This window comes from Chelmon rostratus, chromosome 24 (assembly GCF_017976325.1).
Source record: "Chelmon rostratus isolate fCheRos1 chromosome 24, fCheRos1.pri, whole genome shotgun sequence".
Classification (NCBI taxonomy): Eukaryota; Metazoa; Chordata; class Actinopteri; order Chaetodontiformes; family Chaetodontidae; genus Chelmon; species Chelmon rostratus.
The window spans coordinates 13,149,015-13,176,846 of NC_055681.1; the positions used below are offsets into that span (position 1 = coordinate 13,149,015).

Genomic DNA, 27,832 nt, shown 5'->3' on the forward strand with positions numbered 1-27,832 from the left:
GCTCCCGCGCCTCACGACGACGCCATTCCCCAGAGATACCCGGCAACGCTCGCTCAAATCGGGACCGCCTCGGGACGCTCAGGCTCTAAAAATAACGCTAATCCGGCGCGGTGAATTTTTGGACACCCTTGTCACTCCGCCGAAAATAGAAACCCAAATCAGCCGCGGCCTGTTGACTGTGAGACCAGAGCTGCATGTATTCGGATGAATACGGCCTCCACATTGTGATCGGAGTAAGTTTGTTTTCTTTCACTGCGAGCGGGAAAATCCAGTTAGAAAAGTCCAGCGGTGCTAAAAGAGTGATCAATCTCTGCTGTGTTTACCTCCAGCAAACACTGATAAGTGTTTTCTAATATTAGCTCTCCATCAGCGTCCCTGCCTCCCTCCTGTTTAGCAAGTGAAACCCTAACTCCCCAGATTTAGTGCCAGGAGTGAAAAAGCTCATTCAAAATCACATTTTTATGCTTTCCATTTGAAATATACTGAACAATATGTCGAGAAGTTCACTTCATTTGTAAATAAAGATGGTAAATTATCCAAAAAATTTGCTTATTTTTGTTGTAACTGCCTGTTAACATACTGATATGATAAAGATAAGATGTTTTTTGGTTTGTTTTTGCCTCTGATGGAGGTATGTGAGGTGGAAACCTGACAGATGTGTGACTTGTGGTATGGCCGAGCTGCGGAGAACCTGCAACGGATCAATCTGAACCTTTTCCTGCTGACGTCCAGAGAGGATTACAGGAGGTACGCTGCAGACAGCGCAGGCCACTAAACGCATAACTAAATGTCCTTATCACCGGCGGTCATTAGAGTGCAGCAGGCATTCTTTCCATTGATGCATTATTGTTTCATCACACAGTCTAAAATAAGATCCTCTCCTCACAAAGGCAGCTTGAAGAGCACAACGGCCTGCGATGAACCCGTCTCTGCCGAAACCCGGAAGCCTTTCCTCAGTGCCTTGGGGACGGCAACTTTAGCCCGGCTCTCTGCACGTCCTTCCTCAAGGGTCTCCTAAATGATGCTGCAGGGGGTCGCGTCCACCACTGCCTCCTCCTTGCATTTCGATAAAGTTGGAAACACATTTGTTTTAACACCCAAATATTGCAAACATGCCCACTGACTCACATTGAGTTTCACTGCACAGCTGTCTTTGCTTTTCAGATCATCTCAACTCAGGAAATGAAGCTGTTTGAAGACACTGTTAGCTTTTTAGCTTGTTAGCATGTGTGGCAACATTTATTGTGAAATATGCACAAAAGCCTTTCATAAAAGTGGCATGATGGAGGGTTTTTGTACAAGTGTTTCAGATGAGTGACTCGTTTCTTTTAAAAACAAAGTTAATTAATGCAGCTTTCTGAGACAGATCCTCGCCGCCGTGGCTCCCGTCCACCGTGAGGTCAGAACCTCTGCAGCCTGCACGCCTTCCGTATCCGTGGGAAGAGTTTGGATTCTCTCAAGCTGGAGGAAGGTCACTCTGCTCATCGCGGCACCCCGCTGATTCAGGAGAACTATCTTCAAACATCCGATTGGCGACATAATTTCGAGCTTTCCGATATGATGAAGTCATCTGAAGCCGCCTGATTGGCCGCTGAGGTTAACGTGGAGGACTGCGATTGGAAGCCGAGGCATCTAAAGGGTCCGTGCGGCGTCTTCGGCGCGATGCGCGGACAAGCTGGATCAGAGCAGTGGAAAAATAACTGCTCTATTTATAAAGGCCCATTAAACGGAAGAGGGTCATCTGTGTCCCCCCCAGGAGCACAAACAGCCAGCCGGTCCTCCTGCTACCATGAACTCACTCCATCACCACATCTCATCCGCACTCAGAGCCTCAGAGCTACCTGCTTTTTACTTGTTGTCATATGAAGCACAGACTTTTTAAAGTTTTACATCCTGGTCTGTCAAGCTTGTAGAACACACAAACTGATCTGGGACCAAATCCAACCAGAGGTTCCTTTCATCTAAACCCCCATGCTTCTGATTTATTTACATATAAAGCTTCCAGAGGAGCACAGGTCTTTCTATTTCTTACTTTAGTAGAAATGACAAAGAATATTCATCTTAAAGTAGTGCTTCTAAATTCTTTCATATTGTGGACATTTTATCTTTAATATTCTGTTTTCCACAGAATTTTTAATGAACAATTTATTCTCATAAACTGGCCTTTGCATCCATAATAATGACTGACCGTTTTATCTAATGGTGGAGATTTTCATCCTTATTAAGAGACAGGCTCAGCAGATTCTGTAGATTTCTGACAGTCACTGCTGCACAGCTTCAGATTAAAAGTGTCCACTGCTGTGTTTTTAATTTTAACTTTTTTATTTGAATGGCGCTGAGTCCTCAGCGTGCATCGGCCTCCCGCATCCAGCGTGTGTGGATGAAGTATAGAGGTGGTAAAGCAGCCACAGCGCTGTCAGACTCTACCATTATATGTCGTTTGTATAAAATGAGAATACTCATTCCTCATTGAGGGAAAAAATATAATGACACTCCAGTTCATGCACATGAGATGTAACGGCGCCACCGTGTGGACAAACTCAGAACCCCATTTATTTCAGTTTCCAGTTTTAGATCATAAAATATGAAACACAAATCCATCACAGCTAAAATTGACACCTGTGGTTACAGCAAGTGACTTTTCATAACACAGATTATTAGGGCGACTAACACACCGTGAGCGACTGATACGTGACCTGCGGACACATTCAGCCCTAACCTCTGTGACACCTGTTACCTGGATTTAACATCAAAGCTTTTTTTTTTTTTTTAGACGTATTCAGACACATGAACATATACATATACAAGCTCACACACCTACCGCAATAAAAAGGAACAAGGTCGAGGTAGTTAAAACTGAAACTGAAAGGAGGATAAAGCCGCTGGAGGATGTGGAACGAGATAGTGACCTGAAAGTGACTTCTGAGTTCCTCTCCCAGTAAATCCGAACGTGCTGGAACAGCTGGAGACGCATTAAAAGCTGCTGTGAGCTCAGAATCACCTGCGACTGAGCCTCCTGTGAATGAGTCAGGAATGTTTTCCTCACTTTCTTGCTGAGTAATCCAGGCTAATAACTGAGCTCAGGTAACTACACAGAAGAGAAAAATACAAATGTGTAATAATAATGTTTCCAATAAAGGTGAAATTACCCCAATGAACACATGATTGTTGCTTCATTTATAGACTTTTGATCTCATATTAAACTAAAACAGCTGACAAAGTTAACACTCACTTCTGGATGGGAGGTACAGAATTGAAACAGTGTCATCTTAACATCAGCATCTGTAAGGAAATACTATTTGAGCTAATTTACTGCAAGACTGCATGCATGTCTTTTTAAATAATGGAGCGGAGTTCTTCTACGTTACCTTTTCATTGTTTTTACATGCAATTTGTTCTGAAATTGCTCATTTAACAGTAAAAGACAACAGACTGTCGTCCCTACAGAACCATCTCAGACTCCTGAAAATTCTTAAAAAGCTTTCAAGGCTGTTTTTGTGAAAAGACCCTCATCAAAACGTCCATTCTTACACTTAAAATAAATACTCTGGAGAACTTTCAATCGGGTTTCAGAGCTAATCAGAGAGCGCTTTCTGGAGGACAGTTAACGATGTGAGACTTGGTGCTGATGCCAGTCAGGTTTCAGTTCCCGTTCTCTTTGATTTAAGTGCGGCATGTGATGCAGCTGACCATGAAATGCTCTCAAACCACCTTGAAAAGGTGTTTTTTTTTTAAACTGGCTCCAAACAGGACAGAGTTCCCACGTGCCCTGGAAAACCTGGAAAACCTGGAACCAACTGTCCAGTCGTGGAAAACACACAGAAAATAAGAGACAAATTAAAATGGCCTGGAAATTCTTGCGAGAAATAAATAAAACAGCAGTAAGTAGAGCAGACTGCTGCAGCCTTCCCAAAGATAAGTTTAAATTCATAAATCACACTTAAAAACATCTCCTTTCTGCACTCCAGTGTGCATGCTTAACGTGGTGTCCCACATGCAGCTTCTGAATGAGCTTTCCAGTCTCCAAATGTCCTTTTATTAGCTGACTGTGCCTCGAAATGTCAGAGCAAAGATGCTTTTAAATGCCTTTTTTTTAAATAGTTGACTGTCAAATAGCTCGCTCTCTCTGCAACACTCAGTCCTGCCAGCGTTAATGCTCACTGGGCACCTAATGCGTGTTCCTCCACCACTGAAAATAGTCCCCAAACAAATAATAATGTATCATTGGGGCCTCTGAGGATTCCAACTGCTAATTTTAACAGAGCTTATCACAGATCTACAACACAGGATACAGCAGACTGGTAGCTGATTGCGGGGCACAGCCCTCAAGTGTGCAGGTGCCTGGAAGTGGGTGCTCATTTTAAACACAACACATCGGTCCCCGGGGGAAACTGCTGATAACACATTCTGAACAATACTGACAACAATAAATGGCAATTCATGCCAAATAATGATTAGCAATGGCAAATAATGGCCGGCGTTGATGACGAATGACGAATGTGCACACCCAGGCAGCATCAGATCCTGGACTAGACTGAGTCACCCCACAGGGACACTTTAGAAAATATTTGTTTCGTGGTCAGCCTGAGCAGAGGCTGTGGTTTTAGCGATGCCACGCAGCGTTAAAGGTTGCAGTCGGCTCCTCAAAGACGACAGTTTTAGTCTCCGCAGAGGTAAAAGTAGACAAAAGAGAGAGCGACAGAGGAAAGAGTTCAGGGGCTGCTAAATGTCCTCTCTCGAGCTACTGCTGTGTCTCAGAGCGGCTTTTAATTGTGAGCAGCACGAGGCACACCTGTGCTGTTTAATCAGCATCTTGATCTGAAACACCTGCGCAGGTGGACGGATCGTCTCAATGTATCTGAACTCAAGAGAAATACGCCTTGTGTGTGCACAGAGATTTAAAATGGGAGAAAACCAACTCAATCTTTGTTGTTGTTTTTTTTAAAACGATGTAGAATAATTTAGTAGTATCTGTAGTAACTTTTAAGTAAGTATTCTGTTTCCCCTCAATCCTAACAGCTACTAAAATTCAAGATTAATCTGGGAAGCAAACCGCATTTGACTTTTTCGGTGATTAAGATATGTGCTTTGAATGTAAATAAGGTGCCAGAGTGCATAAAGAAAGCATCAAATTAGAGCTTTTTATAGGATCCCTCCCTGAAACCCCCAACAGAGGGCCAGGCTAATCTCTGAGTGTCCCCAAATCCTCCAAACACGCCTGAGTTTGAACGAGCTGGTGCAGATGGAGGGGTGATGTTCGACTAATTCATGATCTAAATCATCCGAATGAAAACAAATAAAGGCATGCAGCGGTGTTCAGAAAGAAGTCAGATCGCTTTATAATGTTGGTTCTTCAGGGGTCCGGCTGACCCAGGAGGAAGTGGTCTCCCCTGATGTCATGAAATCATATTTTTAGTGACTGAAGCAGCAAAAGTAGAAGAAGACGCCTGCCTCTGCCTGTCTGCTCTGAATATGACTCTGGTTTTTGCTCGTGTTTGTCTCTGACAATGAAAGGGGGGCTGCTTGGATCACTTCCTTTAGAAACCAGAAACACACACACACACACACACACACACACACACACACACACACACACACACGAAGGAGGCGATCGAGCTGCTCTGACAGGAAATAACCTTGATAATGGAAAGCGGCTGCTCTCTTCAGCTGAATACGGCGAGGATGGCGATGAAGATGGCTGCCGTCTCCACCGCCGCCCTGCTCCTGCTCTGCTGCTCCGTCTTCGCCTCCAAAGGTACTGGACAATTAAGCAGCCACCTCCCTCGCTCTGGTGAAGTGGTGAGATGCTGTTTGGGGATTTGAAGGATTTGAGTTGAGGCCCTCCATTAGCTTCTAACTTCCTTTATATATATATATATATATATATATATATATATATATAACAGGGCTAATTGTTAACATTTATTTTTGATAAGATTTTTAAAAGCAAAACCTCTTTTAAACAAAACAAAATCCTTTTTTTTTTTTAATCATGTTATCTGAATAGTTCTTTGAGTGCTTTTCACGTGTTTTCCTACTTTGCTGCTCCTTTTCTTTGAGTTGGTGTTTTCTATTCTATTTTATTTTAAAGTCAGCTTTTAAGAAAATACATTAAAATCTACAAAAGTTTACTGCTAAAAAAACACTAGATGCAAATTAAAGGCCTTTTTTCTGAATCTGTAAAGTTGATTCGTCACCGTCGCACTAAAGGAACCAACAAAACGTTCATGCAGCTGCAGAAATGCTTCATCTGAAGTCGCTGGCACGGTTAGAGCTGAGGGGTTTGTGCTGAATGACATGAAACAACATCTATAATGTGAAAAAAAAGCCGAGTGTTTTGTGTTGTGTGTGCGCCCGTGCTTCTGCTGGCGTCCCTTTTAGCTGCTGCCTCGCCAGAAAGCGCGCTTGTGATTGCGGGCGAACGCGAGCGAAAAAACCTCTGCCAGAAATATATCAAAGTTAGACAAAGGAAATCATGAAGGAACGTTACCTGCAGCAGAAACAGCCTGCTGATGTGGTAACGTTGGTCTGAAATGAGGTTGTGCCGAAGAGAGTGAGCAGAAGGCTGCGACTGAAATAACGAGACGGAAACAGAAACAGGGCAGAAACACACAGGGAATGAAATGAAGCCATGAGTGAGATCTTTGTGTGCTGAGTGACACAAAACATTAGTGATAAAAATGGTATAAAAAAACATGGAGGGTAAAAAAAAACACACATTATAAGTACAAGAAAATTTTTGAAAATGTAAATTTTTTTTCTTTTTAGTCTCAAATGTAAAAGTTTCACATGAGCTGCTGGATGATCTGCACAAAATAATGGGAAGGTTAAAATTGTATTTAAAAAAAAAAAACAAATGCAAACCCTTGTCAGTTATAGCTTTTTTCTTTTTTTTATCATTCTGTTTGATTCCAAACGCAGGCGGCCCACGCTCAGCTAAACAAACGATTTAAAGTACCGATGAAAAAGGGCATTTTGGGCGGCGCGGCGAGCACTTCCCCAAACGAATCCTCACATAACGAAGAGCCGAACTTAGTCTGTCTGTCTACTGCGAGCGCCTGTCACAAACTGGACGAACGGCAGATTAGTTGCTTTTAAGGTCTCATCTTCAAAAAAAAAAAAAAAAACTGTGGTTACAACTTTGATGACATTGTTTTGCTTGTTTTCATGGTTTTGATCATCATCCCAAGATAATGGTGTAATTTTCTCATTTGCTGAAACCTAATGAGAACCTAATGATCGGTGAAAACAGGCTTAGACATCTAATTTGGAAAAAGCAACAACATCCTGTTTCAGACTTTTCTGTTTTGGCTTTTGATGATTGAAGCTTGTGTGACAAAGAGGGGGTGATGCCAGCAATGCTCCCACCCAATCAAAGGTCAGGCCTTCGACGTTTGGTTTCCGTTTTGCACGTTTGTGGGTAAAGGTTGTGGAAAATAGTGGTTTTGGTTCAATAGTGTTGACTTTTCCAGTATCTGAAGACCTCGATTTCCTGTAACTGTAATTAAGTCTTGCCTTGAGTTGCCTCAACGCAACCATAAATGTGAATGAGGCTTTAGTTGTGACTTTGCAGATATGCAAATTATTTCCTCGTTATAACAACAGGTGACAGGTAAAATTAAACATTATGCCACAGACGTATCCTGGTAAATGTGCCATATTTCATTCTTTTTCAAGGGTGCACTGCATTTTGATGCAGGGACGACATGAACCCGATGTTTGGATGTTCAGATGTGTGCTCCTCAACCGCCAGTTTTTTATAGAATTATATGGAAAATTAATAATGTTCTGTCTCATCGGACGGTGACTCATGCAACCAATCACTTCCTGTGGGCGGACTTCACAGAAAATGAAACAATGCAAAATAACTTACATTATGTGATTACACATCAGAGATTCAACTACGTTTGAGAAGTGGGGATTTTTCTTATTGCTGTGCCTTTTTGTATTTTATTAAAAGAAAACCAGCAACACATAACCCCAAACTGAAATAAAGTTGCTGTCTAAAACATAAAAACAGGTCACGATAATTTGCTAATCCTTTCTGACTCAATTAAAAACAGTACAAAGACAGAATATTCACTGTTTGACCTCATCAGCTTCTTTGATTTTTGTAAATATCTGTTTATTCTGAGTGTGGGGTTCATCAATTTGTGAACACCTGATCATATAAATAATATTACTACATGGGCTCTTCATTTGCAAATGATAACCGTCTGTTTTAGCTCGTTTTGCTGTAATTAATACAGAATTTTGACATATTTAGAAAAAATAAGTTTTGCTTAAATATTGGCAAAATCGCCGACGTTCTGATGTTCAGCTTTAGCACAATGAAGGCTGGACGGTGAGCGGAGACATTCGAGAGTGTGTTTGTGCGGCTTTTTTCAGCAGACTGTGGTCTGAACACAGGATATAACACATCATCCATCCTCTGTGCACTCAGGCTTTGTCACAAGGTGAAGTGATGAGTGCATGGCAGCAGGGTTTCATTTCGCACACTTTTTGCAGTTTTAGATTTCATGTGTGCACGGTGTGAAAAGGGGGAGTCCAAGCTGCCTCGAAAATGATAAAAATACAAAAATGAGGCCTGTGAAAAAGGAAATTAATACACAAATACACTCCTGAAAAATCCAACATATAAATCCAAACAAGCAATAATTGGCATCTAATACACATAAAGTAGACTTCAAGAGAACTCCAGTCAAAACTTCATTCAGATTTTGACAGATTTTGTCGTCTCAGAAATGGAAAAAAAAAGGAACAAAAACAGGTTCCTCCAGGTTCCTATGTAAAAATGTAGCATTATTAGCACCTGCATATTTCTTACCTTAACCTGCTCGATCCTCCACTCAGATAATCCATCGTTTCTAGGTGAGTTGCTAAGGCAAGCAATGCAAAAGGTTATCGGCTCTTTTGTTTATTTTGGGAGCGAGGACACAAGTTTATCACCGTTATACTGTCATGATTGCATTTGGAGGAATGGCACTGATTAACCACAGTTCATGCTAACCCACACCAGCAGCTTTTTTTGAAGCTGTTCTGACATCTGTGACCTGTCCGTCTTAATCCCCCAGTTTGAGCACGAGTGGGCAGCGGTGATAAAACCACGACTCAGAAAATAAAACTAGTGCAGTTTCCTTCCTGCCTTCTCCTCACAAAGCCTGCTTGCAAACTGTTTAGTGATCTCACTCACTGGTGATGTCTGGCTGCTGTCCTGTCAGCGACTCGAGCCGGTTCTGAGGACCAACCCTTTTTCAGCAGCTTTAACAGTATATGGACTGCTGTGACATTTGGGTCTGACATTCATGGTCCCCAGAGGATCAATCCGATTTAGTGACAACGATCGGATGGACTGTCGTCAATTTGGTACATGCATTCATGGTGCCCGGAGAAATCCTGTTGACTTTGATGATCCCCTGACGTTTCATATAGCTCCAACAGCAAGAACGCTTTCAGTTATCCAGTAACGTATTTCAACATCCACTTGATGGATTGGCACAGAGGTTCATAGATGCTTGTCTACATTTAAGTGCTTCCTTTTTAAAGCTTGAAGTTTTCTACGTGCAGTGCAGAACGACACATCATTAACAGAGGAGACTGGTATTTGTTGTTGCATTGCTTCCTCTGTGTTTTCATTGACTCGTGGTTTAATCTCAAAAGAAGAACCTTGTATTGGGTCTGACACTTTAAGTTCATATCATGATTTATCTACAACTCCTTTTGTTATGAAGTTTGGAGAGGACGTTCACAGTCCCCAGAGGATGAATCCTGATGTTTTGGCGACTTTTCCTCTAGCACCACCACGATTCGTTCATTCAACCTTTATTCACAATCTTGAAAAATGAGGAAATGCCCTCATTTCCAAAATAAAAAATAGAATTGAAAATAACAAATTACCACCAGGCAGAACTTTTCCCCGTCTGAAAGAGATGTGAAATGTGTTATGATGTGTTATGAACCCCACCGCCACTAGAGGTCACTAATTAGCCTTAAGCTTTTGAAATCAAAAATTTGTAGTAGCACTGAAGTTGGCGCGCTCAAAAATAACAGAGTATTCTGCGTACAAATTGTCATGTGATTATCGAGTGCCATCTAATTCTCCGTCTGCTCCGTCACCTTTCCTTCTGTCCCGTAGGTTCTAAGGACGGCTGTGACTTCTCTGCTGCAACAAACGACAACTTTACTGTGCCACTGCACCACGCACTGCAGAGCACGGAACACTTGAGATGGGCCCACGACCAATCAATAATCTTCGATCGCAGGCCAAACAAGTTGGTCAGAGGGAAGGAGGATGATATTTTTAAAAATGGATCCCTCAAGCTGACAAATTTGGACAAAAGCAAGGCTGGGAGATACACCCCTGAGGTTTTTACTGCCGATGGAAAGGCGATAGTCAACCTGAAGAGCACACGTTTATGTGTATTTGGTAGGTAATCAGAAATTGTCAATACATTTACTTTGTTTACTCTAGTATGTCTTGATATATCTAATGCCGGGATCAGACTACATGAACCTAAGCAGATTCTGAGATGACTTTGTTGTGGCCGACGAATTACCAGCATAGTCGCCGATTATGAACGACTATCAGGCATCTACACCCGTGTAGTTTGATATGCTAAACGGCCATCGTCACAGACAAAAATATTATGGAGTCTGATCGGGATGTAAGCGTGTTGTGATGCATCAGAAGCTGCTAAAAGTGTAGTGGAGTATAACCAAGATGCATCAATAACATGCAATGAGCACAACTTCTAATAATGTTTGATCTGTTCAAATCCACTCTCCTCAGAACGTGTCCCCAGGCCAGAAGTGACGTTTGAATGTGTTCAATCGTCACGTTCAGTCAGGTTTACCTGCACTGCCGGTCAGGTGAGAACAAACGCATACGGTCCAATGAATATGTTGAGAGCAAAATCCAGCTTTATTTTTAGCCAATTTGGGCTGCTGTAAACAGCCATCATCAGTGACGAAGTAAAAGAAGATTGATTGTTTTTCTATGGTTTTTACTTGAGTTGGAGGTTGTAGCGGGAGCTGATTGTGGGACATTTTCTGCAATATGAGTCAACACTCAGCCTGAATTCATACTGAACAAAATAAACCTTACAAGGGTCTGCATTTTTGCTCATGTTTTTTTAATAAGTCAACAAGGAGACATTTGGCATGTCTTCTCTGTTACACTTCTGCATGTTTCCTCACACTAACCCTCTAATCCAACCATTAAATGGTGTTTTTAACCAGCCGAACAAGGGCCTCAGCATTGAATGGCTTCAGGATGGCAAGGCATTGGGAAAGACGAAAAGTCAGACTCTGGTCAAAACAGCTGAAGACCTGAAAAAACATACTTTCAGCTGCAAGGTGTCCAACAGCTATACCTCTCTGATTAGCGAACCTGTTCAACACAACTGCACTAAGCCAGGTGAGTATTAGCTAGCGGTTACTGCAGCCAATGACTTTTACCTCACATACGATGGAAATAACATGGTCTGATTACATGTAGTATGAACCGGAATTGACTGATGATGATCTCCTCCTCTTTCTGTCTTCAGGGTTTGTTTTCCCTGACAAGCTACTGGGAATTAATTCATGGATAGTTGTGGGCTGCGGTGGAGGTATGTTTGTTTCCCTATGCAGCGCCACAGATACTAATACATCTTTTTGATTTCATATACAGCAACTCTCCTCACAGCGTACTGTACTGTATGTGCTTACACAAAAATCCAGTGGAATTGTGGTTAAAGGAATTACACTTGATTGAAATACACAATTGTGGGTGAGCCCGATGTGCAGAGGCCCTCCACAACTGTTCCTTTGAATAAAGCCCAAAAAATATACCAAAAATATATACCATATATAAATAAAGGGATACGCAATGTGTTGAGTTTATGTTTTAAACATATTGTTATTATATCCATCTTCATCAGGTGTTGTTCTGATGCTGATTGTCATCATCATTGTTTGCTGCATCTGCAACAGAAGGAAAAAGCGCATGCGCTTGAAAGGTAAGAGCTTTTTGTTTCCTTTTTTTCTTCAAATGATCATTAAAATGCCAGAATTTTGATCCACGGCCGACAGTGTTGGCTACAGCATGCTCTTGGAAAATTCACGTTCAGAGGAGGCAGATGTGGTGCTTATGTGTACTTATGTATGTGTTACTTATTTTCACACTATAATTCTTGCACTGAATTTTTAGACAGTAAGTTCTTCTTCTTGGCGACAGCTTAAGCTGACTGGATGAGCTGGGGGGCCTTCTGCTGCTCCAACTCTCTGTGCAACACTCAAGCTTTACTCATGGAGTTCCCCAGGGCTCAGCGTTAGGCCCGATATTGTTTATTTTACACATGAATTATCTTTGCAAGCTTTGCAGATGATGCACTTTAATTTGTTGAATTTGAACACTATTGAGATGGAATTTAAACTTCCAAAGATTTAACTATTATTGAGTTTAAGATTAAAATAAAATTTGTTATTTATCAGAATAAAGGCTCTAAAATTCAGCGCCTTGTAGATTTTAGCTCAGTATAAATTATGTATGAAGTAAAAACAGATAGAATACTCTCACTCACTGGAGAACTTTGATAAAGATAAACTGGATGTGATGCGCCATCTATGCCTTTTTTCTTTTCTTAACAGATGAGGATGAGCTTCGTTTGACGTGGACCCATACGAACCAACAACATCGTTATTGTCATCCTCCCGATCAACAGCAACATCATCATCATCATCATCATCACCACCAGCACCAGCACCAGCAGCAGCCGGCCGGCCACACCGGCCCTCGCCAACATCGCTCCAAACAGCCGTGCAACCAGCAGCGACCCAGAGCCCCCGACCAAGCCAGCGGGCAGCCTCAGCCCAGCCCCAGAAGACCTGCACAGGTAGGGGATTGTAGTGGATCTGCTCCATGGCTGCTAGCTGCTCTGAGACAGATAACGTCAGTCAGAGTTGGAGAGAGAAAATAATCCATGCCACTAGAACCATGTGGTCATTTTGTGCAAAGCAATGCTGCTGTTGTGAAAAAGCGAACGCTGTTTCTTTTCAAACCTGTTTCATTTCCCCCCAGAACCCCAGACCGGCTCATACCACTGACGACGAGCAGCCTCCTCCTCTTCCTCAGCCCAGGAAGAAAGCTCCCAAAACGCCAAGAGTGTGACACCGCGTGAGTGTCGGAGCGTAATCGCTCCTCTTCTTTCCGAGCGCACCTGCTCTTCTTCGCCAGAATTCTGTGACGTTCGTGTTTCATGGAGGAAGACGAATGAATCCAAACTCACTCCACACAACACGAAGCTGAAGCTGAACTCAAACTATGAATATTCACAAGTTTCTGCTTTATTATGACACAAATATTAAGTCATTATAATCTTTGTTAAATTGTCCTTTTTCCATTATCTCATTGTTACAATTTAGTTACTTTATTATATCTGATAGCAAAAGATGGGCAGAAATTAGCCTTGTTTAAAATTAATTTAGACCAAAAAGTGAAACGATCTGTGAAGAGCTACCTCTTTCTCTCCTCTTGTTTTGTTCTGCTCTCCTCTGAGCCTTCTGTTTCGCTCATCTCTGGAGAGACTATGGGCTGTAAGAGGCCATTGTTGCAAACTAATGAGACATTAAGGTTAGCATGTCAAACTATTATTCTGAGTGATCTTTAAAAGGGTTATTATTGTACTTTTGTAGTTTTTTTAATATAAGTGATCTTCTTTATACTCGAGTAATCATGTGTATACTGGTTGTCAAACAACATATAAATGATGGAAGGGTGTATGAATGTCTGCCTCGGTGGGGCGTTCAAGGACTTTCTACTTCCGTCCAACATGCCTGTATCCAGCATTGGAACAAACTAAAATTAATAAGCACATTTCAGCAACCTCCATCTCCTGAGGAAGACCATGAAATAAGAAAGCTCAGGAAAAAGCTTTCTCACCTTGAGTTAAAATCTGAAGGAAACTCCTTGATTTTGAGCCCCAAAGCCAACACGCAACACTGGGTGCTATTACAAAATCAAGGAGTGTTTATTTAATTGTATGAACTTTGCAGCACATGAAAATGTGTTTATGTCTGATTTTTCTGTCCTTTTTTTTTACCGAGCACAAATACAATATAACATGAAACAAAAGTTCCTCCTTTGCTTTGTTGTTGAGTTAGATGAGACTCAGTAACTCAGTACATTTACTGAAGTACTGTATGTAGTACTGAAGTATTTATGTGAGTCGTCCCGTTTCATGTCACTTTATGCTATCTGTTAGTTAGCTGCTAGTTAATTTTATCAGACTGATAACAGATCCATTGTTGAAAATCATTAGTTGCAGCCATCTCAACCAACTACGACTGCTGAAATATTAATGCATGAGTCATAAGATATAATAGTGTTCATATACTGTAGGGGTATGTTACAGTACTTTTACTTTTCATACTATACTTTCATAGTTTACATTTTCAGTGAAAGACTTTCTCCTGTATTTTTCCTCTTTTGTTTTTTTTTTTTGCTGCTGTATTTTTACAGCACGGGATTAGCGCTTGAGTGAAGGATCTGATTATTTCCTCTCTCAGTGGAGCTGGACTGTGTCTTGGCTGAGCTCAGTGACTTCCTGGAGTCTTTCTGTCAACATGATGTTGCAACATGCAACGAGCACGACACCGAAATGTGAGCTTTAGAGTTTCTGGTGCACCGACTTTGTGACCTTTTGACAGAGCCAGCCAAGCCGTTTCCTCCTGCTTCCAGTCTTTATGCTAAGCTAAGCTAACGACTGCTCGCTCCAGTGACTTTGTACATATTTAACGGTGAGGCATGAGAGTGGTATTGATCTTCTCATCTAGCTGCCAGCAAGAAAGCAAATGAGTGAATTTCCCAAAATATCAAACTATTCCAATTAAGTTTTCACATTTTCTTCTTACACTTTGTTTGCCGTCTTTACGTAAAATTCTGCAGCACACTTGTTTGGAATGGTATATTCCATAATGTTTGTCATGGTAGAGCCTACAGCATGTCTGATTATAATTTTTATAATTTTACTGTTGCTGTTAAAAAAAAAAGTTTTTTGGTTGGTTTTTGATTTGATTTTCTACAAGATAGTTTCTTGTAAAGTGATTGCAAGTGATTTGAAATGCCTTCCACTGCAGCCTTTTCAGGTACATTTTACAGATATGCAAACTATTTTCTGTACATTGTATGTATGCAGTTCCTTCTCGCTCTTTCTCTGTGTTTTTGTGATGAATTAGTGAATAAAAGAAACGTTGATGACTGCGATCTGGGACATTTCTCCGCCGGACAAACTGCGCGTCAATACTGCTCGATTCTTGCAAACTTGTCTTATGACACTTTTCTCTGACAGGACAGACAGGACAACCTGATCGCAGCAATGACGAGAACACACGCCGAACCTGTTCATACACAGAAAATATACAAAGGATTGTGATACTGTGGTGTGGGTCAAGCTGCCATTTACCCTCTGGTGTTGGTTTAAAATAAATGGTGTAAATTATGATGTAACTCTTCCAATGAAACACAAGCAGGAGACATGAATGTGTTAAAGTGCGTCATCTTCACCTCTGCAGCTCTGTGTGTGTGTGTGTGTGTGTGTCTTTGTCGCAGCTACATATCCTGTCTTTTTGCTGAGAATGTGTTTGTGGTTTTGAGCATCTGAATGTGCTGAGCGACTGCTGAGTGCAAGATGATTAGCGTGTGTGTTTTCCTGTACTTGCAGCTTTATGGAAAATTGCAGCTATTCTGAAATTATCTTCTTTAGTATCCTATTTGAATGTTTTTTTTCGTGTCCTGTTCATTGCTCGTCAGCCTGCTTTAATTCTGCATGACAGTGTTCAGAGTTAGACATGCTGCTCATTGCAACGCCGTTCTTTTTACACCAGTGCATGCAACCCTGAAGTCCTGTTTGACATCAGCAGCGTGGCCGATCCTGCACCTCCTCATGTCTTTTCAAATGTGGGTTGCAGTGGCGAAGAGACGTCCAGGCGAGCATCGTCCCCTCTTCCACTCCTTTATATGCTTTTTCAGCTCTGCCATCAATGTTAGACTGCTTCTGTCCTGTTTTCTTCCTGAATTGATCTGATGCGGAGTCCCACCGCGTTTGAAACTCTTCTGAAAAAAAAACAAACCTCAATGCACCCCTTCCCTAAAACTACAGGCCTGCATCCAAGCTGCTTTTATCTTCAGAACACTAGAGAAAGTTGCTGCCAAACAGCTGACTGCGCACAACATTTTACTGGTTTTCATCAGAAGCCTTCCACAGAGTCTCCACTGACATAATGATGTCCTCCGATGTTGGTGAATACTGTCTTGGTGCTGCTGGATCTTTTGATACTGTAGATCACAAAGGCTCAGGCAGTGGGCTGGGGTCTCTGGAGCACCCTGGACTGTTTTTTCTGCGTGTGCTCGGTCCCGATATGTCACAAACTGCTGCTCCTTCCTGCGGTGTGAAGCCTTGGTGTTATGTAAGCTGTTGACCAGGTCCAGCAGGATGACTCACATCTCACCGATCTTCTCTTCTTCAACTCTCCGTCCCATTGAGTTCAGGATTCATGTTAAGGTTCTTGTTCTCACATATTGAGCCCCGCATGGTCAGGTGGCTGTGTACATCTCTGACCTGAAGGTCTTCCGATAGACGCACGCTCAGCGGTCTCTGTTGACGCCTTTAAAAGCAGCTTATTCAAACTGGCCTCTGTCTCACCTCACAATGCCTGATTGTCTTTCTAAGGTCTGTTGTCGCTGCTGATTTATTGTTTCATTTCACACATTTTTGCTCTTATTTTCATCCTTACTTTTCGTGTCTTATGTTGCCATTTGATGTATTGCAGCAGAGTTTGAAGCAGTTCAAACTTTCAAAACAAAGCTCGCTGAGCTCTATTTCAGGTGATGGTCATAGTTTGGTTGGGTTTCACAGTTCGGCTTAAAACACTGACCCTCGGTTTCACACAGACTGTGAACCACAGTCTTCTGTGTGCCCTGATAGACCGGTCTTTCGCTCACTCTTGCCCCCTGCTGGTATTGCAGCACCACACATGCCTTTACTGCCTAGCCAAGCATGACACTGACACATTATCCTCTGGCGGACTGGCAGGTCTGCTGCATGCTTTGGAGACTGAGGCTGACTTACACCTTGACTTGCAATACTGATGTCCAATTTATGAGTGAGCACTAGTTTTGTATTTATACATATTAATGTTAGTGTTTTTGTTCAGTCTTTATTCACATTGTTTTATTCTGGCTTCTTATATATTACTGGGACTGAAATTTATGAGAAAACCAGAAATGCTACCACCATATTTTTGTAACTTTTATTACGTCTTCAGTGGTGTGTAAGTGTGACCTTCAAACAGCACAGGCCTTTTTGCCGTGTCTGTGACTGGAAAGCTGCTCTCAGGGCGGAGACAAGATGGCAAAATCTGTGAGCTGCACACAGTTTGAGCAAGAATTGCGCAGCTTGAAAAGAAAACTGAAACACTGCATATGTGAGAATGAGCAAATCATTGACTCTGGAGCAGCCTGCTGGACTTGGACGGACTTGGCTGACACGGTGCGCTGGATGTGTCCTAACGCCACTGGATCAACTGTTGAGGCTCCTAAACCAGTCCTCCCACATGATGTCTCTTACTGGCACAACACCAGTACCAGCCAGGATGTGGTCTGACGTCAGCCGCAAAAGGAAAATCCAGTGAGAAATCAAATACGGGGGTGCCAACGCTCGCCCCACCACCCGAACTCTCACTGCACAGCAGGTATGACTCACTAACTTTAAATGACGTAATGTGTGGTGATACTATGTTGAGGGTGGGGAAACTTATTACACTACTAGCATGAGGGCTGACCAAAACCAAAGAAATAGCTCCAAACCTTTGGACAGCTCTGAGCTGAGCCAAAATATAAATGAGGCCTCTCCTCAGCATGGTAACATTCTGGACTTGTGGTTTATGTTTCAGTATGAGAATCACCTGTTTCTGACCACCACTGTGTTTTGAAGTCTGTATTGGCCCAGTCTGTCCACTAGATGGTGCTGTGGCCTCATGTCCACAGGACCAATCAGTTTGGACTCATTATCATAACAGTTAAACTTACCTGATTTTCATTTCAGCACTGGATTGTATGCCAAGCCAATGATATTTACTGTAGCTTGTGCATAATGCACATATATGTATTATATTCACTGTTTCTTGTATCTTTTAAGTTGATTATTATATGTATCTTTCTAGGTTAAGCGTAACTAACCATGACCTGGATGCCTGAGAATCCTCACAGGCGTCTTTATCACTTAAGACAATCCTCCAAGTCCCTGTCCGCCTGTCAGAACTCACTGGATTATCTCTTGCTGTGAGAAACAACATCAGAACAATAGTTTAGACGTGAGGAGGCATTATGAGTGATGCTAATGATATCAAACATTACACAGTGAAAACGCAGCTACCCCTCTAAGATTTTACTCCAGATGGATGATGTATTGTGAGAGTGCTTTCTCAAAGGCCAGAAGATGGTGCTGTGTGTTCATGTTTTCTAAAATAGGTCAGTGTGTTGGCATGAGGTGAAATGTCACACCAGAACAAACTGAGGCTGATTAAATGAGAATTTATGGCTATTATCATTATTATGATTTTCATTGATAAGAAGAGGAAAAAAGGTTGTTTAATGAAGCACCTTTAAACCTACTGTTACAAAGTGCTTCACAACCAAGGACAAACAAGGAGAACAGACAAATACATAATCACCATCACTGAATAAAAATACCAAAAAAAAACCAAAAAACAGCTCAAAGTAAAGATAAAATAATGGAGAAAATTAACACAGGAAATAATGTTAAATAGTTACTTAATTACTTACTAACAGGGCCTCTTCAGAGGACCTCAAGCTACAGGCTGCAGAATAATGATTTATTCGCTTGAGGAAGCTAAATAGGGGAGATCTCATCTTTTGGGATTTGGTGGAAAGTGGTGCGACTGCATTTTGGACACCCTGAACCGGTGTAATCATGCCCTGCTCGAGGCAAGTAAACACAGCATTACAGTAATCCAAATGAGTAGTGATAAAAGCTTAAATAACTCTTTGAAAATCATTAAAAGTAATGATCCAGGTTCTTAACACGACGAGCTCGAGTGTCAGGATTTTAACATTATTGTTGGCCTGCAGATTTCCTTTTAATGCAGTTTTCTTACAGTACATAAGAATAAATAAAGTTAAGTATGATTGACCATCTAAATGCATCATGTCTGAGGTGGCTGGAAGTGACTGATGCTTTTACACCATTAAAACCAGATCCAGTGCCAAGAATCCATGACCGGGTTAATGACTGACAGGAGAGTAGGGCAGTGAGATAAGAGTGTGTCCGGTGTGTGTGTGTCTGTTTGAACAGATGTTATGTGAGTAACAGATGCTAGTGTGTTGAGACCACATACAGTAAGAGGCGACACACATTGGCTTGATTCCTCCCTGCCACACACACACACACACACAAGCACCCTAAAAACAGGATACTCACATTATCACGCCAGATGACCCATGAAGCTGTAACCTTTGACCCTGAGGTCACAAACCCAAACTTCTCACCTCCTCGGCCTGAGCGGTGACCTTTGCCCTGCTCACTGCGTCTGTGTAAATACACAGCATGGGCCCGGCCACAGGACTGGAAGTGACACCAGGCATGTGTCACACTTGTGAAAAAGGCCAGCCTGCAGGGGAAATGAAAATTGGGAGATGCCGATGTTGAAATATGGCTCAGTTTTCAAAGCCAATACATCCTATAATGTAGTTTTTCATATATCTAACACCAATATTTCCAAATATGTAATTTCTCCAGAACATTATTTAAGTGTAACCAGGTCACTTGTACTTGTATGATTATATCCCTTATATAATTACAAAAAATATATATAATATTGTTATGTTATAGTTAGAATGTGCAAACTGTGTATTTTAAGTGTAAGCTGTCATTTGGTTCCTGCTGTTCCTACTGTTTTTCCATGAGTGGGACTCTGTCACACTTTATCCACTGATCGACAGGTGGTGGCAACACGCCAAGATATGCAGGAACAACGGCACGAAAGAGGAAGACTGCTAACAAGTGAACGTGGTTGTAAATATTTAAAGTACAGAATTTGGTTAGAAATCCTGCATGCAGAGAAAACTCCACAGGGCACCTTTAAGTTCCATATTAGCTTCATCAAAATGGAGCCTGTTCTTCCTGGGGTCCCTAAACGCACCACGTTAACAGGCTCAAATTCACAACACATCGTAACACAACCACAAACAAACTATTCAACACTTCAGCAGGATTCATGTAAGAAGTCAATCAAAATGTAATTCAAACAACAAAAAGTTCCTGCTTATAAGCTTACTCACTTTCTCACCAAAAGTTGCATAAAAAGAAGTGTCTGCCTATCAAACATGTAGCAGGAGCCAGATGTCAGTTAGCTTAGCTTAGCATGAAGACCAGAAACCGCTAACCTGTCTCTGTCCAAAGGCACCCTGAACAAAATATGAGTAAAAGCACCTCTAAAGCTCACAAATTAGCACGTTATATTGTTTATTTAATGCTAAATCCAAAGTTTAAACACATAGTTTCACAGGAGGTTATGTGACGGGCCACTTCAGGGACAGGTTCAGTTGGCAGGGAACTAGCCGAGCCTCCATAACTTCTTTGACTTCTTTGCAGTCTTTATGCTAGGCTAAGCTAACTGGCTGTCTCTCACTGTTGAGCCCACCATGAGAGTTTAAGCGTCTTGTCCAAAATGTTGCACTGTGCACGTGTACTCACCTAAACCATTAAGAGATTCAGTAGGGGAGCGGCAGTAATTTCAAATAAAAACGGGGGCTCCATCATATCAGAGGTGCTCCACACTTACTGGACAACACCTGTCTTATAATAAAGACTAATATCTGCACCATAAACCTTGTGACAGTGTGTCAGTCTGTTATTAGAGTCTCTCCCTCCACCTGGGACCTCCCTGCTTTCCTCCACTCCTCCTCCAGCCCGTCACCTAACTTCCGGCCTCTCTCTCTCTCCCTCTCCCTCTCCCTCCCCTCAATCAGCTTCTCTCCCTTTCTATCAATCTCACCCTCATTCCAGCACACGCACCAAACCGGTTCAGTGTCAGTGTGTGAACCATGTCTTTGGACTTGATTTTCCTGGATTAGGAGCCACGGTGTGCACCGGATTTTCTTTGCGGCTCCGCCCGGTGAGCGGTGCGGTCTGACTACTCAGATCTCAGAGTTTTATTGGATTGACCGACAGCGGCGGGAGAGGACTGTCGGTACCCCACACACAGGACAAAGAAAACGGGGGGAATTAAGGAAAAAGATAAGAGTGGGAAAAAAGAGGAACGAAAATGGAGAACTGTCTCCTCACAGTCGCATTTAGTCTTTCAATGCTCGGTAAGAAACGTTTCTCTGCTTGACTGTTGATAGCTAATTAACTCCGGTGCATGTCGACATTCTCAAGGAGAACCCACTGCTAAACCTCCTTTAGAAATCTGTCAAATAAACGTTTTTTGATTTGTCTGCCGACGTACATGCCTTGTAGAAAATCAGATAAAGCGTTTCCCGTATTTTACAGATCTACTAGCCAGTTCGGCATATATCTAATCCATCTTCCAGCATTTAATGTCATTTAATTACCCATCTTTTCTGCCGGTTCACACTGCTAGCAGCTGCCAGTCGCTGTGTATTTCGAGGGAAGAAGTTCAGGAGAGCAACAAGCGAACAGTTTCAAAAAGTGGAAAATTAAGTATAAAAGAAGTGTCGCTTGGTTCATTGGGTCATGCCAAATTGAAGAGTGGATCTAACACATTAAAAAAAAAACATTGAGCGATGTTCAAGAAGATGTCTGCATTTGACGGCAAACAAAAACGCTAAAATGCCATTTTGTTAAACGGAGTCTGGCACGGTAGTCTCTGACAGGGTGAACTGCGCTTTTCACTGAGGTTCTGGGTGGATTCTCCTCTTAAATGAACTGGCTCGGTGTGTAGAAACTACTGTATAATGGTGTTTAGCTAATGTGATGAATTAATTTCAACGGATGAATAATTAACACTGAATCATCGCCGAATTAAAGGTTAATTAAACCACTAGTACATCACATCTTCTGTTCAAGTAAAATGGAAAACATTGAAGAATTAATAAAGGCGATAAGCACTGAGGAGTTTCTTAAAATGACAGAGCGAGAGAGAAGTGAAGAAAATAGTCCCAAGTTTGATGTTTCCTCCCATCAGCCTGAGTCAGCCTCTCATTATCCAAGAGGACTACTTCCATTAAGACCAACTGGCAAACATGAGGTGACCAGATTTGACAAGTTCCCATTAGCCCGCTTCGATGTCAAACCGGGCTGGCCCTCATGATTGGCCTTATTATTTGCCTTGTATTTGCACCAGAGTCAAACCAGGCTGACTAATTATGTGGCTGGTTTAAACCAGGAGCGAGCCAGTGTTCGGTCATTAGGCTGGTTTTCACCACAGGGGTAAACCAGGGCTTGTTGTTTGGCCTACCTGAGGGCCAAACAAGCTGAACAGGGCTTACCAATACTGAAGTTGCCATATGTTTGTGAGCACAACACTGAATCTCATGGGGGCTTTCGTGTGTCTGTGTGTGTGCGAGTGAAAGAGAGAGGGACACTTGGCTTAAATTAGTGCACTGTAAGATGATCAAATGTCGCCAACACTCCTGCGGGTGTGTGGTTTTGTCGGTGTGTGTGTGTGAGTGAATCCTGACGCCCCAGATGGGAAAGGGGCTGTAGTATACAAATTGCCTCAACTAAATTGAAACACAGATAACGCAGACAGAGCTGGAGTCCCGCCCCTGACAGCGGGCAGTAACTCGTGGGTTGCCAGACCCATCGCGGCCACACCGGCAAGAAATTTGCACATTTGCACGTGCACGTTTCGACCCCCAGGAGGACGAAGTCTCCTTTAATGTCACCACCAGACTTTGTTTCCTTTTGTGTAACAGCCAGTGGAGCATTTGCATTTTGATCTGAGTTATCTAATGCTACGGTGACACATGACAGCTGCCCTGATATTTTCAGTGTGCCACAGACATGTCTGTCTGTAGTTGGTTACAAATAGCTGTTTGGGAACTGCCTGTATGGCTGCCGCTCATGTATATTGTCTTGGATTATCTGTTTTATAGTTTTGTGAATGCACATGGTTTTGTTTTGGTGGATGCACCAATGGGATTTAATGTAGGGTATGTGTCTGTCCCTGTGCCCCCTTTAATGGGACCACATTGGAAGTAAGTGTCCTTACCTGAACCCTTGGATTGGGTGGCAGAGGTAGCCACTTGATGCATCTGTTGTTGAGGACTTGGTCTACTTTCATTGTCAAAAATGGCTGTAAGACACATTTTCAGCGTGCTCTAGAGCCATAAACATGCAGCATATATTGTGCACACCTATTCCCCCGAAAAGAAGAAATCTGCTTATTTTGTTGATCCTGTTGCCTTTTTCCCAGTGCCACCATCAAGGTAAACTGGCCTCGTGCCATGTATCAGGAAAGAAACGGCTAACTGTGGAGATTATAGAACCGTCAGCTGACACTTGCACAGGTTGTGCCTGGAACAGATGTTGAGAAACTAAAAGTGCACTTACTATTAAGATTTCAATTTTTGGCATATTATTAATGCAGTCTGCTTCTGTCATTCTCAAGTTTTGCACCCCTGATTTTGCCATTTATGCACAAGAAATATTTAATGACCTTCAGGTCTGGCCAAGGCAGCGCGGCGCTGTTTAAAGTGAAGTTGACAAAAAGCCAGAGCAGGTCCTTTCAGGGCTAATCTGGTTCTGAACGCTGAGGGGAACTCTGTGTTTGCAGTTTGCAGCATTTAGCATCTGAAATGAACCAGAAATGGTCAGGCCTGTCAATCGCAGTGCAGTCCAAATTAATATGCATCATTTATCAAGGTCAAATAATCCAGCTAGAGGTCATCTTTAAATGCTTAAAACAATTGCTCCTCAATGTATGAAGCAGACTCTGGAAACCAGAGTGTTTATAGGCTGAATTATCTCTCCAGCTATTGTTATGTATCAACACATAACATGAGATCACGTAATGTGTTCATCAGTGAGCTTTTCAGGTGCTGGTAGGCTGATCTTAATGTTGACGAGCGCCAGGATAGCTGTGTGCACGTGGTCTTAATGCTAAGCTACGCTAACCATCTCCTGGCTGTACACAGGATTGCTATCAATTGTCTAAAGAAAAACTTTTTTTCTCTCTTTTATCTCTTATCATGATTTTTTAATCGCTTTAATCATCTTGTGCCCTGGCATCAGCATCAGAAGGAATTACAAATTAGAGCTCCAGCCCTCTTGGTTTTGTATTTTGAAGAGACTGACATGTGGTCCAGTTTTAGCCTGAGTCAGGTCTGAGGCCTGGGAGCTTATCGGCCCTTCTCCACATCCATCTGGTTCTCCGGCTCCCCCGCCCGATGCCACATTTCTTTCAGATCCCTGACTTGATTATTCACCTTTCTAGGTGTCTGCAGGCTCCAGCGGCTGTGCAGTATTTGTTCCAGCAGAGACAGGCCGGCTGGAAATTGAGTTTGAAAGCCATAAATCTCAGCACCTGTGGCCGAGCAACTTTGAGTCTTATGTTAGCGATGAATGGCCCCATCGCCTAGATATACTGTATATTATGGTCAGTTTGGAATATGACACAGCAGAAATCTCATCGTGCATTAGCATTAACCAGGTATAGTGAATAATTAAAGGAAAGAGTTCCCGTTTTTACCGTGGGAGACCTTTTGTTACCTGATGACTCAGTGGTGCAGAAACACCTGCAGATGTGCCGGGACTGATGAACCTCACACTCGTCATGGATTTTTGGGAGCTGAATGAATCACTCTGTCATGATAGCTTGAGGTATGGAAACAGCAGGTTTTCTGCGTGCTTTACGTCTCATAGCAAGCGTTAAGTGATTTATTTTTTTCGCTGTCACAGGAACGCTGTATCTGTCCGACTCCTCAGAGGCCGACAAGTGAGTCTCTGCTTCATGTGATGGAAAGTTGGGCTGAAGTTAAACCCCAGACCACCCCTGTCTTCTGAAATTATCAACAGAAGCTGAAACATGGAGCAGGTTTTCTGTTGTACTTATTACACTGTGACTTGTTACTTAGTGAGGCAGAAAAAGCTCACAGTCAGCAGGCTCCCACACATACAGTAACACCAGAGCTGCTGCCAAAAACCCGAGTACTGATGTAGCGCACAAGCAGGGCTTGTTTATGAGGTGAAGCTGATCCAGGTGCAGATTTCATTCTTATGCAGACTTCTCGAAGGTAGGAGTCATTAGTGAGATCTGAAGCAAACAGTCACACAGGAGCTCAATAAAATACTGAATAAAACTGACAGAACTGCTGTTGATCAGGTGATATTTAACCCAAGAATAAGTTAACAAGACTAAGAATCCGACCAAACGTTTGTTGCCAGCTTTCAGAACTTGATACCTTCTGATATGATTGATATAAATGGACACAGTCCAGTGCTCAAGCTTTCCTGAAGCTTCACACCCAGTCCAAAATGACCATATGCCCGGTCATTTTGGACTGGGTTTCAAATGATTGAAGCACTTTTCGCATTGATAACAGGGCAGTTAAACCCAGAGGAAAATATCAAGAGTAAAAATATTCTGACAAAGATAATGATCCTCATGGCTGTAAAGTTGGATATGATAGAATTCCAGTATTATTAAAATATAAGGACATCCCCAAAAGTACCGCACGCCCATGTTAAAAGAGAAAATCCAGCCTTTCAACAGAGCAATATTTGAGCAATATAAATGTGTTTTTTCCTCATTTAAAGGAAAAAGTAAAGTTTATTACAACTTGGGGTTAATTTCATAGCTCTGGCCATCGACAGTGTTGATTATGCTCAGTTTGAACACGCCAAAGTGATGGATGTTTGCAACAAACGAAGCTGGAGCTTTGTTTCCAACCCGTCTCGTTGTCGAACACTTGTGTTTTGAAGCTGTTCGGCCCATTTCTAGCCACGCTGCAGAGTTCCCAGCATGCTCAGCAACGATCCACTACACCGCATTGGTATCGGTGCAGACACCGACCTTATTAAGATGATCAGGTGTCGGCCATGACATGACCGATCCAGCATCACAAAATTTTGTGCTTCCTCTATCAGGTACGTTCGTTCATATCAGAATCAGCATCAGGAGAGAGAAAGTTCAGTGCATCCCTAGTGCAGTGTTATCACAATCAAAAGAACCGGTGGCCGGAGCTGCAAGTTAAATCTTGTAGATGTGCTAGATCATAGATTTCCTTTAACAAAAGAAGACAAATATCGAAGCACAAGCATCCATAAAGTTGCCAAAAATGAGCTTTGTATTGGGAAACCTGCCAAAATAAACAGTTGTTTCCCCATATTCTTGCTACATACAACCCCAGCAGCACGCAGCATCTGCGCTTTACCTTCACCTGAGCCGAGCGCACAAGTCCGGGTTGGAGTTGGAATGTGGAGGCCTGCAGCCAGGTTTCACCAACCAGGAAGCAGAGCGCCAGCGAGCCGGCCATCTCTGCTGAGCTCAGTCAGGCTCTGCTGTGTCGCTACACGCTTCACTCAGCTGGAATGTCAGCGGAGCTCTGTGCTCGCTTTGACTGGGGAGGGAACGTAAACCACATGCTTTGGTCTTGCAATGGAACCGAGAAACAGTGGAAGCTAAATTAGAGCCACTTTCGATATAAATCTCACTCTTCCTCACTCGCTTTCTGTGTTCTGGTAATCTTTGAAATCTTCTGGACTGCTGACATAACTGGTGGTGTTCTTGCCAAGCAGAATGACGTGGGCATGTGTGCAGAGGTGCACGCACACGGAGACTTGCACCGCCGTCATCGTCAATAGCGTTCAAGTCTACACAAGTTGCAATAAGCCCCGTGCTCTTGTGTGTTTGCGTGCACGCGTGGCTTGCTTTTAACAGAAAACACACATAGAATATTTCCCTACCGCTTACTGTGTGTCTGGATGCAACTCACAACACCTGTACGATAACTTGAGTTATTTTCTTGTATCCCTGAAGGCGGGTGCTTGGCCCGGGTGGTGACGGTATCTCCCGGTCCATTAATTCGGGTGGAGGGTCAGCCGGTGTCCGTCAGATGCGATGTCAACGACTATGGGGGACCTCGTGAGCAGGTGGGTGTCTTTTATGCCTCTGTGTCACCCGTGGGTGCACGCGCCCCGACTGACAGATCAGTTTTTTTCGAATGAGGCTGGTGATGGTCTGTATTTTTAACGCCCATGAAAAGACGACAACCAACACTGTGTTGTTCCATCTCTCAATGTGAATCATCACCATCAACATGCCGGTTATTATCCTCCCCCTCTGTCCTGCAGGATTTCGAGTGGACGATGTCCAGGGATTCGAGCGGCCAGAGGATAAGGATAATCTCCACCTTTGACGCCAGCTACTCCCACCCGTCGCTCAGCAAGCGCGTGGCGTCCGGCGACATCTCAGTGGTGCGGCTCCTGGACAACGAGGTGGAGCTGAAGATAGCGGAGGTGAAGGCGCTGGACGCCGGCAACTACTGGTGTCAGACGCCGAGCACCGACTCGGTCATCAGCGGCAACTACGAGGCTCAGGTCCAGCTCACAGGTAGGGGAAAGGTGTGCGTGTGTGTGTGTAAATGTAATAATTTCATAATAATAGCATGTAAAGCTTCTGAGCAGAGCGAACTGTCATAACTGTGTTTTACTGTGTGTTTGGTTGTGTTCGAGGCTAGCTGGCTATAATGGTTCATTTAACAGCTATCCCCATGACTTACTAATGCTCTACTGACCATGTATATATCCTCCCCCACACACACACACAGACACACACACACACACACACACGGGCACACTCCTGCTGG

General features: G+C 42.8%; 2 protein-coding genes across 2 annotated transcripts in view; both read left to right on the forward strand.

The window, feature by feature from the left end:
• Positions 1-5,611: 5,611 nt before the first annotated feature.
• LOC121627579 lies at positions 5,612-15,244 on the forward strand. Its single transcript, XM_041966529.1, has 8 exons — positions 5,612-5,755; positions 10,136-10,426; positions 10,790-10,869; positions 11,239-11,416; positions 11,547-11,609; positions 11,922-11,999; positions 12,631-12,875; positions 13,061-15,244. The coding sequence occupies exons 1-8, from the start codon at positions 5,644-5,646 to the stop codon at positions 13,148-13,150; spliced, it is 1,137 nt and encodes a 378-aa protein (XP_041822463.1). The 5' UTR covers positions 5,612-5,643; the 3' UTR covers positions 13,151-15,244.
• Positions 15,245-21,059: 5,815 nt separating this feature from the next.
• Positions 21,060-27,832, forward strand: part of ptgfrnb (prostaglandin F2 receptor inhibitor b) — a 61,479-nt gene continuing 54,706 nt past the window's right edge. The window contains exons 1-3 of the mRNA XM_041966498.1: positions 21,060-21,370; positions 27,004-27,116; positions 27,318-27,576. Of these exons, the coding sequence (XP_041822432.1) occupies positions 21,325-21,370; positions 27,004-27,116; positions 27,318-27,576 (418 nt within the window). The 5' untranslated portion in view covers positions 21,060-21,324. The remainder of the gene's footprint in view (positions 21,371-27,003; positions 27,117-27,317; positions 27,577-27,832) is intronic.